This window comes from Struthio camelus, chromosome 17, assembly GCF_040807025.1.
Source record: "Struthio camelus isolate bStrCam1 chromosome 17, bStrCam1.hap1, whole genome shotgun sequence".
In the NCBI taxonomy this organism is placed as follows: domain Eukaryota; kingdom Metazoa; phylum Chordata; class Aves; order Struthioniformes; family Struthionidae; genus Struthio; species Struthio camelus.
In genome coordinates this window covers 9534924-9551340 of record NC_090958.1, presented here as the reverse complement: position 1 = coordinate 9551340, position 16417 = coordinate 9534924, and the positions used below count along the sequence as shown (strand labels likewise).

The 16417-nt window shown below is 46.4% G+C and overlaps 1 protein-coding gene across 1 annotated transcript; it reads left to right on the top strand.

Moving 5' to 3' along the window:
* Window positions 1-7: 7 nt before the first annotated feature.
* SMARCB1 (SWI/SNF related BAF chromatin remodeling complex subunit B1) lies at window positions 8-14528 on the top strand. Its single transcript, XM_068911731.1, has 10 exons — window positions 8-256; window positions 2881-2992; window positions 3635-3664; window positions 5165-5294; window positions 5892-6029; window positions 6722-6849; window positions 7406-7572; window positions 7984-8174; window positions 13088-13219; window positions 14157-14528. Exons 1-10 carry the CDS (start codon window positions 164-166, stop codon window positions 14194-14196), a joined length of 1161 nt encoding a protein of 386 aa, XP_068767832.1. The 5' UTR covers window positions 8-163; the 3' UTR covers window positions 14197-14528.
* The last annotated feature ends 1889 nt before the right edge of the window (window positions 14529-16417 follow it).

Below are 16417 nucleotides of genomic sequence, written 5' to 3'. Positions count from 1 at the left end.
AAGGCCCGGCCGGCGGGGGCGGGGCGCCCCGGCGCATGCGCGAGGCGGCGCTCGGACTAGGCCGCGGCGCTGCTCGTCGTTGCCGCCGCCGCTGCCGCCGGCTCTCGCGCTCGCCCCGCTCAGGACCGCGGCGCTGCCGCCGCCGCCCCGCGCCGCCGCCACGATGATGATGATGGCGCTGAGCAAGACCTTCGGGCAGAAGCCCGTCAAGTTCCAGCTGGAGGAGGACGGCGAGTTCTACATGATCGGCTCCGAGGTGCGGCGGGACGCGCGGCCCCGCGCACAATGGCCCGGGCGGGGCAGGGCGGGACTCGGCCCTGGGGGGGGCGGGGGGATGTCAGGGGAGGTATAGGGGTGGGTTGGGGGGATGGTCGGGGGGTGGGGGGCGCCGGGCTCGGTGGAGGCCCGGGGGGCCCAGGGGGAAGTTATGGAGGTGGCCGGACTCGGGGGGGGGGTTGTGGGGAGCTGGGGGGGGCTGAGCTCGGAGGGGCCGCTCTGGGGAGCTATAGGGGTCCGGAGCTCGGGGGGGGGGTTGGGTTTGGAGAGGGAGGTGGGCTGTAGGAATCTATAGGGGGTCCCCGGCTGGGGGGAGTGGGGAGCCGTGGGGGAGTCCTGAGCTCAGGGGGAGTCATGGGGGGGCTGGGCTGTGGAGAGTCTGTAGAGAGCTATGGGGGGCTGGGCTGGGGGGAGCTATGGGGGATGGGCTGGGGGGGGTCTAGGCTCAGGGCTGGGGGGAGCTATGGGGGATGGGCTGGGGGGGTCTAGGCTCAGGGCTGGGGGGAGCTATGGGGGATGGGCTGAGGGGCTGCGGGGAGCTATGGAGGGTGGGCTCAGGGGTCTGGGCTCAGGGCTGGGGGGAGCTATGGAGGGTGGGCTCAGGGGTCTGGGCTCAGGGCTGGGGGGAGCTATGGAGGGTGGGCTCAGGGGTCTGGGCTCAGGGCTGGGGGGAGCTATGGAGGGTGGGCTCAGGGGTCTGGGCTGGGGGGCTGCGAGGAGCTATGGAGGGTGGGCTCAGGGGGTCTGGGCTCAGGGCTGGGGGGAGCTATGGAGGGTGGGCTCAGGGGTCTGGGCTGGGGGGCTGTGAGGAGCTATGGAGGGTGGGCTCAGGGGTCTGGGCTCAGGGCTGGGGGGAGCTATGGGGTCTGGGCTGGGGGGCACTATGGAGGGTGGGCTCAGGGGGCTGGGCTGGGGGGAGGGAGCATGGCAGGGCTGGGCTCAGAGTAGGGCAGGGGCTATGGGGTGCCTGCTCGCACCTGGGGGGAAGTGACATGAGGGCTCCCGGAGGGGGAAGTCTGTGCCATGGGAGCTCGTGGTGAGGCTCGCGCAGGAGAGGCCTAGGAGTCTCCCCTTGCACCCCGGGAGGGGATCCTGCCCAGCGTGGTGCTGCCAGCCCTGCAGGTCCTCTCCGCTGCGCGCGCTGGCGGCTGTTGCGCGGGCAGCAGTTTGGGCTCTCAGCGGTCGAGCTGGGGCATCTCACCTTTGCTGGGGTCAGCGCTCCCAGCAAGGGCGGCTCTCACAAGTCACACGTGTCTGTGTACATCACGGAGTATAGAGGCTGGTTCCTCTGTGGGTCACAGCCTTGGGCCCCAGTATTATGTCCTGCTCCCCTCTGCTTGAGAGTTGCTGAGCTTTATGGCCTGATGCTCTAACTTGTGACATTTTTGTAGCGTGCTTGTTCGAACATTTGGGATTATTTCAGATGCTCTGAGGTGATTTAAGTCAACATCTAGGCCTTTATGCTTAGTAATAACAACAGCATCAGCCAGTGCAGCCTCTTCAGCCTTGTGTAGAATTTCAGCACCCCAGTGTATTTGCAGAAATGGTATTCTCTCGTGGTGAGAGGCTGCTTCTTGAAGGCTGGACTTAGTGAAGCAAGAAGCAGAGAAATGATTACAGTTGGAAAAGAACAGGAAAAGATGTAGGACAAGAAATCTTGGATAACTTAAATTGTCAACTGTACATGTTGAGCAGGGACTCAAGATCACTCACTCTCTTGAGAGCGTGTGAAATGTTTCCTAGAAGAACTGTAACTGCAGTCAGCAAATCTGCGAGTTTGCAATACCAGATGTGTGCAAGGGGAAAAGAGAGTTGCCTTTTTATGTACAAGCTAATTTCTGTCTGTTGATGAGTCCTGTAGAGAAACAGATAAGATTAACAATTATCTGAAATTAGATCTTAGGACCAAAACGAGTCTTGAAAAACAAACCTTGTTGTGTGGCAGTCCGCAAGTATATTGCCAGTCTAAAATTTTAGTTTTGTAGTCTAGAAATAGTACTTTAGCAGATCTTGGTGTAGCTTTCAGTGTGGGTGTGAATCTTGCACCGAGGGAAAATGGAACTGCTTTACAGATGCCAAGTAAATTTGAGAGAGGATTGTTGTTAGTGTTCATGTTCTATATGTTCAAAGAATTTTAAATAAAACACAAGGCAAGTCTCTGGGCTTTGCTATATCCAAGTGATATCTGGATGGCACAGAGGTTCAAAGTAAAAATAATATTGTTGGACAGCTAGGTATCTGGTTTGATGTAATTTCTAATGAGCATTGTTCATTGGAACAGCAACTGGAGTAGAGGAAACATTAGACTGTTCAAAAATACATGAAAATGAATGGGTTTTCCTATTAAATGGATTATTGTCGATGGATGAGAGTTTTTTCTTATCAGACTAGTGAAATAAATGCTGATAAAAGCTTTTTCTGTATTGCTGCAAAAATTGGGCTATATGCTATATGATGAGCCTTTTGGCAAAAAACCAAAACAAATACATCTTCTCTAGAGGTCCCAGTTGTCATTACCAAGTCCTGAATTTGCTTCGGGTTCTGCTAAATATCTTTCTAGACGGAACGTATTTCCAGGCCGTGTCTCCCCATTCCTCCTTGTAGGTGGGGAACTATCTGCGTATGTTCCGAGGTTCCCTGTACAAGAGATATCCCTCACTGTGGAGGCGACTAGCCACAGTGGAAGAGAGGAAGAAGATAGTGGCATCTTCACACGGTAAGAAGATGAGTAAACATTCCCAGTACTGAAGTCTGGAGGATTGCCCTGAAAACTGTGGCTGGAGATTCAGAAGCTTGTACACCTTTCAGGCTATGCAAATCTCTTCAGATTGCTTCAGTGATGAACCCGACAGCGATGGCACTAGTAGCTCCTGGCTCTACCTAGCAGAGAACCTGAAATGATCACAAATGTTCCAAAATCAAATGTACCTCATGGCTTTCCTGGGGTGAACTACATTCATCACAAAGCAAAAGCCATTCCAGAAGAGGGTTTTATGGTGTGCTGTGACAAAGGGGAGGGCTTTTTTTTTTCCCTTTCGCCACATAGGCAGGAACATTGCCAGCATGTCCTGTTGAAAATGTGATTCTTTACTCAACCTCACCTTTTGCAGGGAATGAGTATTTATGACTGCCAGAACTTGGTGGTGTGTTGCTACAGGTGTAACTGTCACAGTGAGAATGCTGCTGTCTCAGCGTGATTCTTGGTGGGAGACTAATAACAGGAAGTTAAATTTCTTAGCAGAATAAGCTGTTGTACACTCTTCAGGCTAGAGCATAATAAAAATCATTCATTAGAGACTTACTGTCTCCTTCCTCCGAGTGTTCTGCTGACTTGTGTTTTTTTTCCTTTTCCCAACAGAAAATCAACGATCTCACAGTCCCAGAAGATGTAAGTCTTATCTGTGTGCTATTCTTAGCTGTGCTAGAGAAAGAATCTCCACTGTGACCTTTGGTGCTATTAAAATACATACTAATGTCTAATTCTCTTCCTCTGATGTCTCTTTGTGGTTACCCTAATTGTGCATCCTGATCATATACTTAACTTTTCCTTCCCAGAATGTTATGGGCTCTCAAAGTATGCATGGTCTTGGCAGTTCAGCAAGATCTTTCCCAAGGTTTTTGCCCCTTCCCCGAGTCTTCTCCACTTGTGTTCCTTTGCTGAATAAGACTTTAGCTTTCAGTAGTATCTGAGGTGTCTGTTCAGCCACTCAGTTTTTTGTTGATCATTGCCTCTCTGTTTTGAACCTTTGAGTCCACTGAGGATTTATTAATAATTTCCTGGGCCTTTTCGTCCTGAAAGGCCGTGGAAGAGATTTAACATCATTTCAGCAAATTCTAGGTGTGCAGAGCTAAATCATGTGATTGCACAGGGCGACCCGGGGTAGGAAAATATGTTTTTTTCTCTTCTTTCCCTTAAGTAAAAAGCATATTAGATTTAATGCTTATCTAATACTTTATTAGGATTCAAGGACTTCTTCTGAAGTTTTGGGTTTTGCTAGCATTGTTTTCCATCTTAAGTAAATTTCATAAAAGAAATGTCCAGACTCTATAAGCATGTTACACTTCGAAAGAACTAGGCTCACCTGTGGTTGGTCAAAGTCATGTTTTAGTTCTGTGGACTACTGTCTCCCCTTTCTAAAAGCACAGTACAGTTTCCAGAGTTTTCTGGTAAATCCAATCCACAGGGTAAGGTTAGTATGCACTGTTGTGAGGTACAGTGATGAGAATACCTGAGGGAAGCTCATGTAATTCTAACCCTCCCTGTGTCTGGACCCTTAGTCCAAATGAAAGATATTTAAGGTAGAGAGATATGGATGCTTTTCACAAATCTTTGCGCTGTCACTATGCAGCCATTCAAAGGTATCATACTTTTTTGGTCTACTGCATTGTATTTCTTCTCTAAGCTTTATAGTAGGGATTGCTGTTTATTAACTAAGATACCCTCACCCCCAAAAGGAAGTCACATTTGTTTCCTCTGTTCATATGAATGTCAAAACTAGATTATGTTTGTTTAGTGTCATGCACCGTGGTTAGGCTTTCAGTTGCCCCAGAGCAAGTAATCTATCTGAGTAGCAGAGCATCCTGGTTTGTGAGGGAGAGTGGGGGCTTCTGGCAATTCAGAAATGGCAGAGGAAAGTTCTGTGATGACCATTTATTCCATGTGTGCAAAACGCCTTGTCAAAACCTTCCTCTAAAATTAAGCATCTATGAGAGGATGAATGAAGTCCAAAAATGTGTCCTTTTGGGGGACACATTCACTCCAACTCTTAACCTATTTTAGTCCCACCTGCATGGCAGGGAGAGGCTATTTCTATGAATCCTACTAATGCTATATTGCTATATAATGCTATTTTCCATGTTTCACTATTGTCATCTTTCCTGGTAATAGATCATGGCTATACAACATTAGCCACTAGTGTGACGCTGTTAAAAGCCTCTGAAGTGGAAGAGATCTTGGATGGAAATGATGAGAAGTATAAGGCAGTGTCTATCAGCACAGAACCTCCCACCTACCTCAGGTAATGAGCATCACTGAGGGCTGAGATTGAAATGAGTTGCTTGGAAGATGTCAGCTCGTACAAGAAGCACTGCCCTGTCCCATTAGAAATCACATAAATCCATCGTGCAGAGGGGTGCTTGCCAGTCTGTACTAACAAAACATTTGCAGTGTTCGGCAAATGAAGATCTCCAGAGCGGAAGGATGAAGTTACTGCCCACGTAAAACAGGAAGGAAAGCATCAATATTTGATGATACTGCTCCTTCTGCAATTATTTCGTTCAAGTCTAATGGATGTTTTGCAGAGCACTTTCTGCACTATCTTTTGGAGCGGTCGCGTTTCTCAGCAGTCGCCTTATAAAGTATAGACAGAAAATCCAAATACAAGCCTGATATTTATAAAGGTGGATTTATGTGTGATGAGTAGTTGTGAGCTGGAGGATGGGCTTTCTAGAGGCTAGTGTGGAACATAAGTTCCGAGTGGAACAATATTAGTTTAGGTTCTAGAATAAAATGGCAGAATCTCCTAATGGGACTTACAAAGGAAAGCTATACCGTTCCCTAAATAATAGCAGTGATGTTCAGGGTGTACAGCTTAACCTATGGTCTCCTCCTTCAGGGAACAGAAGGCAAAGAGGAACAACCAGTGGGTGCCGACCCTGCCCAACAGCTCTCATCACCTGGACGCGGTGCCATGCTCAACAACTATTAACAGGAATCGCATGGGCAGGGATAAGAAGAGGACCTTTCCTCTCTGGTAAGACAGCTGTCTGCTTCTGACAACTGGAAATGGTTACAGACATGATGCACTGCCAGGATAATGCTGATGTGTTAATATAATATTCTGATTTATCTCTGACAAAATACCTATATGTTCCTAATATAGCGGTTCTTAGTTAAACTGTATGTCTTGAGGCTCTTCCATAGGGCAGCCAGCCATAGTTCAGGCATCTCTCAGAGAGGAGGCTTTCCTTTTGTCAAGAAAATGGTTCATTCTTTTCCTGATAGGTTCCTTTGGATTTTCTGCTGATTTGCTGAACAGCTGTCATTTGAGAGAGGTGCAAATCTTCTACACGAAGGACTGAGACTACCTCTCACTGACATATTCCAGTAACTTTGTCTAATTTCCTCATTGGAAAATGCTCCTGGGCTCATAACTAACTACTTTTTTCTACAGAACAGTTAAGGAGGCCAAGATAAAAGCTAACCCTGGAAAGGCTTCCCTGTTTTGTTTACAGGAATGCATTGTGATGCATGCGATTAAAAAGTGATACAGCAACTTGGTGTTGGTTGCCATAGTCCTGTAAGCTCGTGTTGAGGAGCCTACGTAAAGGCTGATAGGGGAGCTGGAGTATGGGGACTGCTTCCAGCAAACCGTGCCTTCCTTTTCCAGGTGCCAGATGTATCATTTTCGAGTTTCATACACTGTGTTATTGCTCTTTGTGTTAGCTTTGATGACCATGACCCAGCAGTGATCCACGAGAATGCATCCCAGCCGGAGGTTCTGGTTCCAATCAGGCTTGATATGGAAATTGATGGGCAGAAACTCAGAGATGCGTTTACGTGGAACATGAATGGTAGGTAGCAAGGAGAGTTTCCTGAGGGTGGAGAGAGTTGCATCCATCGCAGAATATGAAAAGAGAGCAAGCATGGGTGTGCATGTTCTTGCCCCAGATACATAGAGATTTAAAGCTCTCCCAGTTAGGTGGACTGTCAGGTTTCTTAGTGGATGCTGTGCCACTTCTATGGGTTGTACTCATTCCTGGAGATGTGTAACTGGAAGTGTTTAACTGGCCTATTCTCCTGACCCAGTTCATCAGTTCAGCAGCCTAATGAAATTTATTCTGTTAGCTGAGATACCTTAAACACTTAATGTGTACGGCTCCTTTATGTATGTGGATTGTTAGGCTATGGCTATGTTGTCTCCATGAAGCAAATAGAAGGCTGTTAGTTCAAGTCTGTGTGTCAGAGTGCACATGTTCTTGCAAACCTGAAACTAAAAATGCTTTTAACAGCAACAGATGATGCATTTGGGATTCCCCTCTTTACAGGGTTAATTTTGTGTACTCTGTAAGGGAAGACATTGATTGCTGAGAAATTTATTGATGTCTGTTCATTCTTGTTCTGTATCAGAAAAGCTAATGACCCCAGAAATGTTCTCTGAGATTCTTTGTGATGACCTCGATTTGAATCCTCTGACTTTTGTCCCTGCTATTGCCTCTGCCATCCGACAACAGATAGAGTCGTACCCGACTGACAGTATCCTGGAAGACCAGTCAGATCAACGAGTTATTATTAAGGTAATACAGGAAGGAGCTGAATCACTTGTCTGGTTATGTTACAGGGGAAGAAAAGTACAAAGGCTTCTTTCAGAGCTAAGGAGCTCTTAATTCCAGTCCTGTGTCCGGATTACTTTTGCCCTTTGTGTTGAGGACAGCACCAAGGTGGCAGATTACTAAATATTCATGAGATGATGAAAGAGTTCAGTTAAAGCATTGTGGTGCCCTTTTGGAAGATCTGAACCTTGATAAATAAAGCTGAGTCGTCTTCATCCTACTGGAATTAAAGAATTTGGCCAGGAGCTCTGCAGATGCAATGAACTAGAATTTATCTCTGTTTCTCTTGTCCCGCCTCCACCTCCATGTTAAATTACCTTTGACCAGCTATTGCCAGAGATGGAAACAATTGACTTGTGTTTCTTCCCTCCTCAGCTAAACATCCACGTAGGGAACATCTCCCTTGTAGACCAGTTTGAATGGGACATGTCAGAGAAGGAGAATTCACCAGAGAAGTTTGCCTTGAAGCTGTGCTCAGAGCTTGGCCTGGGTGGAGAGTTTGTCACCACTATCGCCTACAGCATCCGGGGACAGCTGAGTTGGCATCAGAAGACGTACGCCTTCAGGTACAGAACTGTCGTTTTCCTAGTGTGGGTTTAAGATGCATGTTCTTGCTTCATAGCCTTTAGCATCAATGAATCTTTGAACAGCTGACCTGGCGTAGAAAGTGTTTCAATCAAAATTGGTTCTGATGATGGTGTGCACTTGCTCTGTCCTCTTAAAGAATTTTTGTATTTTTTACATACAAAAGTAACAGTGCTTGGCTTCTCAGGTTTATGTGCTCACTGGAACCTAAAACCACCTTCTTTGTAAGAAAGCTTATCAAATAAGAAATAAGTAGGGGCAGTTAAAGACCTTTTCTTATTTGGACATCCTTTTGTATGTTTCCTGGCAATAAAAAAGGCAATTCCCATAGAGCCAGTATCATTTAAAGATCATTGGTTGTGCAAGGTTGGCAGCTTAGTTTCCTTTTTTCTTACTGTTCTAGGTGGCTATCTGCCTTGAAGTGGCTACTATGTCACACATACCAGGGTGGTTAGGTTAGGTTTTGTGGGCGAGGCGTACGAGACGCGGTAGGGAAACAGAGCACGTTGCTTTATGAAATGGGGGGATTCTTATGGATAACAGGAGTTTTAGTGCCATAGATAGGGCTGGAACTAACCAAATTATCCTGAATGCCAGTGACGCCTGTGCAGCTTAGGTCACGTCTTACTTGGACACAGCTCTCTGGGTATCACTGGGTGCCTGACTGATGAACAAATGAAGCAGTTTGATCTAGTGCCTTATGTGTGAATTAGTCAGCTTGTGCTCAAGGATCTTTTTGTATTGGGTGCAATACATTCCAGGGCTGAGTATTGATAATGAAATAGCTTTTGCCACAGAATGAAAGGCCATCCTAATCAACGGTGAATTTGCCTTGTGCCTCCCTCTTCTAATCTATGCTAATGATCAGCCCCAGACACATTTCTGTCTCCTCAGCTTTGCTTGACTCAGACCATGTGCCCTCGCTTAAGCTTTTGCTAAGACTGATTCGAACTGTAGCTCACTACCTTGGCTGAATTAAAGCTGGCTTGATCTTAGGCCCTTCTCATAGCTGAAATGCAGCGATGTCAGGTTTGATCAGGCAGCTTTGTAACTTGTCTCTTAGAGGTAATCATTTCCAGTTGTGCTGAGCAGTGCTCTGTGGTGAGTTACTGTACTGATGTTATCTTCAGTAAGTTGCTGAGCGTACAGGCTTTAAGTATCCACTGATGTGCTAGTCTCTGTGCTGGCAGGTTGTCTGACCTCAGGAAGTTTGGGAGTTCAGCAAATGAAGTATTTGCAGAGGTGGGGGGAAGGTACTGTTGACGCCAGTTTTGCAGACATCCTGGGGTCAATCCAAGAAAATGGGATGACCTGCCCTGGCAGCAAGGGGAAATGTGTCCAGCCCTGTCTTACCCCAGGGAGAGGGTAATGAACGGTTGGTGTGGAGGTGCGTGAGGAGGAGCTGGAGACTGAGAGGCAGCCAGCTGCTGCGGCAAGATCTGCTCCTCGCTCCTCCTGCCTCTGAGGCTTTCTTATCTAGTCAGCCTTCTACTGCCTGCTTGGAAAATGGGCACTCATGTAATCTGGACTACATGGGCACTCTAGGCCAGCTGCTCTTCCACTAGTCTTTCTCTGCTTCCTCTGGAGGTTATTTTCATTCAGAAAATTTTTAGCAACTCCTTGATTCTAAAATGATACCCGAAGTGGCTCATATTAGAGAATGGAAAGAGACTCTGTCACTTGGAGATTGAATTCTTCTAGTGAAGGTATTAGATTGTGCATCCATCCCACTGACGTTCCATGGAGGTGGGGGAGGTGACTTCTGCCTCTCCATCCATGACAGCTGACTGATACTTGAAGATCCAGTGTGGGACCAAATCAAACTGTAATAATGGAACAATTGGGAACGGGCATTCCTGAGAAATGATGGGAACTGGAGGGTAATAGATAGAAATCTGATACCTTTACCACTGCCTCTTCTCCCCTGCTGCTGGGCTGTATAATAACCCACTGCACTGTCTGCATTATGGCCTGCAGTAGCAGACAGTGAAAGTTTCCCTGTGGCTAGACACAATCCTTGGAACCAATGAAGTATACTTTGGTCTGCAGTGGAAATGGTTATAGTTTAGGCTAGCTATACTGGCAAGTGAATTCTCTTCCAGGAAGTTTAGTAGGCCTTCTTGCTGACTGTGGTTTTAGCCATGTTGCCTGAGAACGCCCAGGAGTTTGAGCTTTCTTCTCCATATCCTCTTTCTTGAAGTAGGGAAGTGGCCTTGCTCACACTATTCTGGACAGGGAGCCCTCTTTTCTACCTACAGTTTGTTTATTTACCTTCCCAGTTAATTCACTTCAACAACTTCTTATCATATGACATTCTAATGCCTCCCAACATGCAAAGTATTTGTTCCCAGTTCTTGTCACTTGATGTTTCAGAGGCAGGTTTTGAACATGGACTGAATCCTCTCCCTCCTTGTCCTTCTCCTCTTGTTGCGCATATCTGAGTTAGGAAAGCAGTCAGTATGCATTAACTATTTGGAGGGGGGTTCTCCCTTCAGCTCTCTGCTTCCCATGAGTCTTCCTAGCTCATAGCAAGTAAGGTTTTACTCAAAACTGCCTAGGCTGTCAGGTATTTGAAATTAATGCCAGCCTGCTGTTAATATCTGTAAAGATGTATATCTGGCCCTGATTACTAAAGAGTTCTTCCACTTAGGGATAGTTAAAGTAGGTAGATTTCAGGCTTTCTTTAGATCGCTGCAATATTGCAAGGGGGAAGAGTCCGAGAAGAGGAAGGGAACCCCAACAGAACAAAGTACATGGACATGAGCTGTTTGGAGGGGGGGGGAGGGGGAGACAAGCTAATTAAAATCTTGTTTTGTGTTTTAGTACAAACATGTCCTCCTCTTCCCATTTCTCTTCCAGCAAAGGAGTACTTTGAAACCTTCCTGTGATTAATGATATTTGGGTTCTGTGGTTGGTTAGTTCCTGAATTCCCAAACCACAGGAGTGGTGGTTGCTCCAGAGGCATTCCATTGATGTAGGGAAACAGCCTGCTTTAGCTGTATCAAAAGAACCTTAATATCTCCAGGGACTGGGAGTTTGAGAAGTCATGTGGCTCTTAATAATCTGAGGGAGAGGTGAAACCGTCTTTAAGTAAGTTGATGAAATCCAGGGCAGTTCTTTCAGCTGGTCCACGCTGTTCATGACAAAGGGAGCCTGAAAGCCCAACAGAAGTGGCAGGACTGGAAGCAGGCAGGTAATGTGATTTTCAGGGGGATGGTGTGCTACGATGTTTCCTGTCCTGGTACTGAGTGTTTCTAATGGGGGCACATGCAGTGCTCCATGGCCAGAATTCTGCCCCGAGACCTGGATGGTAGCACAGGCTCTTGCCCGCTGAGCCCATGTGTCTGAGAAGTTACCCTTTCCAGAGAAAGATGCTTCGCTGCCCTGTTGGTTGCATTAGCATGCTCGTGACCTACTGCCAGAGGCTTGGACCCCAGGAGAGGGAGTGCCTTGCTCCACTGTGAATCTTGCAGTCATTCGGCCAACAGCACTGTCCTTTTGTGCTTAAAAAAAAAAAAAAGGGCAGGGGGAGTGCACAAGGCTGAGCATGGTAAATGAGGTAGAAACCATACCAAAAAAAACCAAACAAACAAACAGTTGAGAATCTAGCAGGTTTTCTGGAATCTGTAGCAATTTGGGATTAAAATGAAAAGCCTGTTTTTAAGTGTTGCTTAGTGGACATTGGAGATACTGGAAGTAGATTTGACTAACGCTTCCTCTCAGGATCAGATACAGAAGGCTTTGGATGAATTTTTCATTGTAGTGTTATTTTGAAGACTTGTTATTCTAGATTAATAGCTTTGATGCAGACATAGTCTGTTCCCATGGTGATCAGCAGTTTAATTTCTTCCTGTGAACGAGGTGGCTCTGTGTAAGTGCTGAAATCCTCTGCATGGAGGAATGTTGCAGCAGCAGGAGCCGGATGTGTGTGCGCGCACACCTGCAGGAGCACTCCTCTCTCAAACACTTTGCACAGTTCAGGCTGAGCCACTTTCTAGAATTCGAAGCAAACATTTACATTCTGAGGCTCATCTGTATTTATGCTGGGCTTCCAGCTCCACTATCAATATTTGGGAAGCTACTCATGGTCAGTTCCTGTTGACTTTTGCTGAAAAGTGGCTAGTGAAGCAGTAAACACTTTTGTTCATGTGATAATACAGCTGTTCAGGGCAGACAGATCTCCAAGGAGCAGATCTTGTGATCTGGGACAGGGCCTGCCATGCCACTGCTTGTGCAGGGACTAGCACAAGTGTGGGTTTTCCCATGGCCGCAGCCTTTAGCTGAAACAGCACGTCCCAAAAGACTACCCTTTCTATGAGAACTGGGAGAACAAAACTTGTTCTGCTATTGGACTCCCATCTTTAGGAAGCTAGACTTCTGCCAGGAGCTGCTAGGGAAGAACTGTTAGAGGTGTACTAGGCCAATTATGGCTGGGAAGTCTGAGTTGTAGAATGGCAAAGCTAGATTAAGAGCCCTGTTAACATTCAAAAACTACTTTGGGAGAAGCTCCCAGCGTTAATAAGCTGGTATGAACTTTGCCTGTGCCTATTCAGTTTGAACACCGTCAGTCAGTTATGTAATGGGCCGTTGTGAGCAGGGAACTGCTTCAGCTGCAGTTGCTTTGACAAATCTCTTCTGCAGTGCTGAAAGGAGATGGTAGTAGCTGGTCTCACAGAAACTCCAGGCTCCACAAGATTGTAATGGTTGGCCCATGGCATACTTCAGGAGCCAGCCTGTACTGAGCGAGGCTAAGGAGGAATGCTTAGCAGGACTGAAACATTTTAAATGGCGCTCCGTTGTCCTTGTGTCTTACATCTGGGCCAGTAACCCAGAGGAATGCACAGTCAGACCACTGATGAATGTTGCATTGTTGCCTTCTGCCCTGCCACTGCAGCGAGAACCCTTTGCCAACTGTGGAAATTGCCATTCGCAACACAGGGGATGCTGACCAGTGGTGCCCTCTTCTGGAAACCCTCACAGATGCTGAGATGGAGAAGAAGATCAGAGACCAGGACAGAAATACAAGGTGCCGCCTGTCATTCAGACAGTTATTTTTCTGGCTTGCCGCTAAGACAGAAGTTAAAAGCTTTGATGTTTGTCTTTTTCTGCTGAGAGCCAACTGGCAGGATTTCAAACTCGTACACCACAACAGAAACGCATATCCCTTTTGCTTCAGGATATTAAACTGTTATCACCTTGCTCCACAAACACTTAAATCTTCACTTTAACCATCTCCTGCTTGAAGCAAAGTTTTGCTATGTTTTGTTTTTCTCTCAAGCTCCCTGCTTGTGCAGGAGGATCTGTTTCTATAGGAAGACATTCATCAAAAATACCAGCGCTTCATGCACTGTCATGCTAACTAGAATCCTGCCACAAGGCTTCCTTTTATGTTGGGTAAAGTTTGGTTTGATGTAGGAACAGGCAAGCTCCCAGGCTCCAGCCTGATAGATGTCTACCTGTTTGCCAGCATGGGAGCACTGTTGTGATTCCAAGAGGAGCTCTGCCTGCTCTAGAGTGCCACTGCATAGTATCCCACAAGCAGTCAAGAGCACTTGTACCTACTTGGTGAAATTGCTCCTGCCAGGTAGAAATGAACTGCTAGAATCTCTTCACAAGACGCACTGTTGGAACAGTAAATACGCTGGCTCAGCTCTTTCCTAGGAATTTTGTTACTGCAGATTAACAGATTCAGAATAATTTTGCTTCTCAGCTACTGCAGTTTGAATCACTCACCATAGGAATTGGTTCAATCCAAGTTAATGATCAGAATTCCCCTAAAAATAGTTGCTGAAAAGTAGCATATCATAGCATTATCAACAGGGGCACTCTCAGGTGACCAAGGGAGTCTGTCTAGGCAATAAGCCTAGACACAGAACTGCAGTAACCTCCCCAAGAGTGTCAGTTTCAGTAAAGCTTTGCATGACAGTAACATAGCACTAACTACACCTCTTTCTTTCTCCTAGGCGCATGAGACGTTTGGCCAATACTGCTCCAGCCTGGTAATCCTCCTGTTGTGACACTGGTGCTCTTCCTACAGACTTTATCCCGACTCCTCTCCCCAAATGGATCTAGGATTGGCAGGGGGTCTCTCTGTCCCCAAAAGGGAACACACATTCCACTTGCCAAGCAGTTCCCAGTACTGCTGACTTCTGCCCCCATCCCCTCCATCTAAAGGCCACGTACTGAGAATGCTGCATTAGCATGTGATCTGTCTGAGACCTGTGGCACCTGTTGGAGCCCTTACATACCTGTGTGTGGACAGTGTAAAGATTCTTTTGTATAGGTGCAATATGCACTGTTAGGACAACTTTTTAAATAAAAGGAATGTATGCTACTTCGGTTGAGTTCAGTAAGTTAAACAAGTATCAAATCTTACCATGTTTCTTGCTGTTCTGGCAACTGAGCAGTCCCAAAGCCTAATGCTAATGCTTTTGGGTGTAGTGTTGAACACCCACATGCATTCAGTTGTCCTAAAGCATGGTGGAAAATGAGTCCTGTCCTTTAGTGGATAAAACAGCCTGCAAGCCTTTTGCTGCAGAGGAAAAGTGAGAATAGGGGGATCTAAAACTAGAAAGAAACAAACCATTCTCTGCAAAGGACTGGTCTAGACTGTTACCACAGTTGGTGCAGTCTAATTAACTTGGTAAGGTGTTCAGGTGGCTTACTTGATGAGGGTAAACAGCTCATGACTGGTTAAACTTAGCATTCATTTCTATCAAGTGTCAGCCTTCTACAGTGTCATGCTTTCAAGCCTTTTGTCTGCAAAAACTACAGTTGGAAAAGAACAGTCTCTAAACTGGTACAAAAGTTACAGCCTGCAATAACTTACTGAGACTCCTCTTCAGCAAGTAGCTTTGCTGGGGTCCTTGTCAGACCACAGGGTGGTAGAGGGCAGTCAGTTACAGCGCACAAAACTAAACTTACTCAAGCACAGTGTGTGGTCTTAAATACCCTGAGTACTGAGGTGTCAGGCTTTTGTGACCCTCAAAACAACCTGCTTTCCCTGGAGAGTTTAAAAAACAGAAAAATCATTGAAGTGAGATTAAAAAGTTTCAGCTTGCATTAAAAAAAAAAAACTAATTAGAATCTACCTTTCTGCTGAAGTATGCTGGCTCTTTGATGGAGTTCCTACCTTTTACTGCCAGGAAATGAAGACTGTTGCAAGCAGGGCAGATTTTGCTGGCAGCATGACAGTTGTGTTCAGGCCTCTATGAAAAAGCCAATGGGTTTTGCGATCCTTGCTCATCCACCCATACTGCTAGCACAGTCAAAAAAAAAACATTCTGGCCTTACTTTATCATGTTTAGGCTTGAGTAATAGCAGAGACAGTTCTGATTCCTGGGTGGGAGGGAACTTCTTCCAGATGTTATTCTGCAGAAATCTAAAACTTGCAATTTAGCAATTACTGCAGTTTTATCCTAGGCTCCTGTGCCAGAGTGGTGCTCTCAACATTATTTTGTGTTACAAAGACTGAAAGGTTATTTCAACACATAAGAATGGGATTCCTGCTGCATCTTGGTCTCTGTTGCAGAACACATATTTTGTCTTGTGGCTATAAAGACTCCAGCTCTTCCCAGGAACACTTCAGCCTGTTTTTGTTATGATCAGATGCTTCTCCTACAATCAGTCTCTTCAGTGAATGTTATGAAAACATGCATGAAACTGCTACAACCTTAAACCTAGCAACCATGGTGCTTTTCTTGTACTCCTGGGAGGTGTGCAGTTACCTAACCTTTAAAGTTCACAACAGGCATGATAAAGACACATGAGGACAGCAGCTTCTGTAGTGGACTTACAGGTACCTCCCTCTACTCTTGAGCCCCATAGAAACTGTAGGAGTTGCCCCTCCAAGCAGCCAGGAGGGAGGCAGGGAAGTCAAAGGGTCCAAGCCTCAGAAAGATCAGACTTTCTCTGGCTTTTTGCAACTGTCAGGGCTTTTACCTACTAGGAAACAGCTAGGGGGTAACTGTGCTGCCCTACATCCCAACTTCTGAACTTAGCCTAGTGCTCTCCCCCAAGGCATTCAGGGAAGAATCGACACAGCTTCCGCATTTCAGTCACACACATCTTGGAAACAATTGAGAACAAATTCTTTGCAGACCTTAAGGACAAACTCCTTTCAGGGCTTGAAACACCAGCTCTGCATTATTAGGTCAAGAGCAAAGCACAGCTTGTTGGGTCTGAGGCTGCTTAGCCACCACTAGCACTGTAGCTCCCAGAAGAA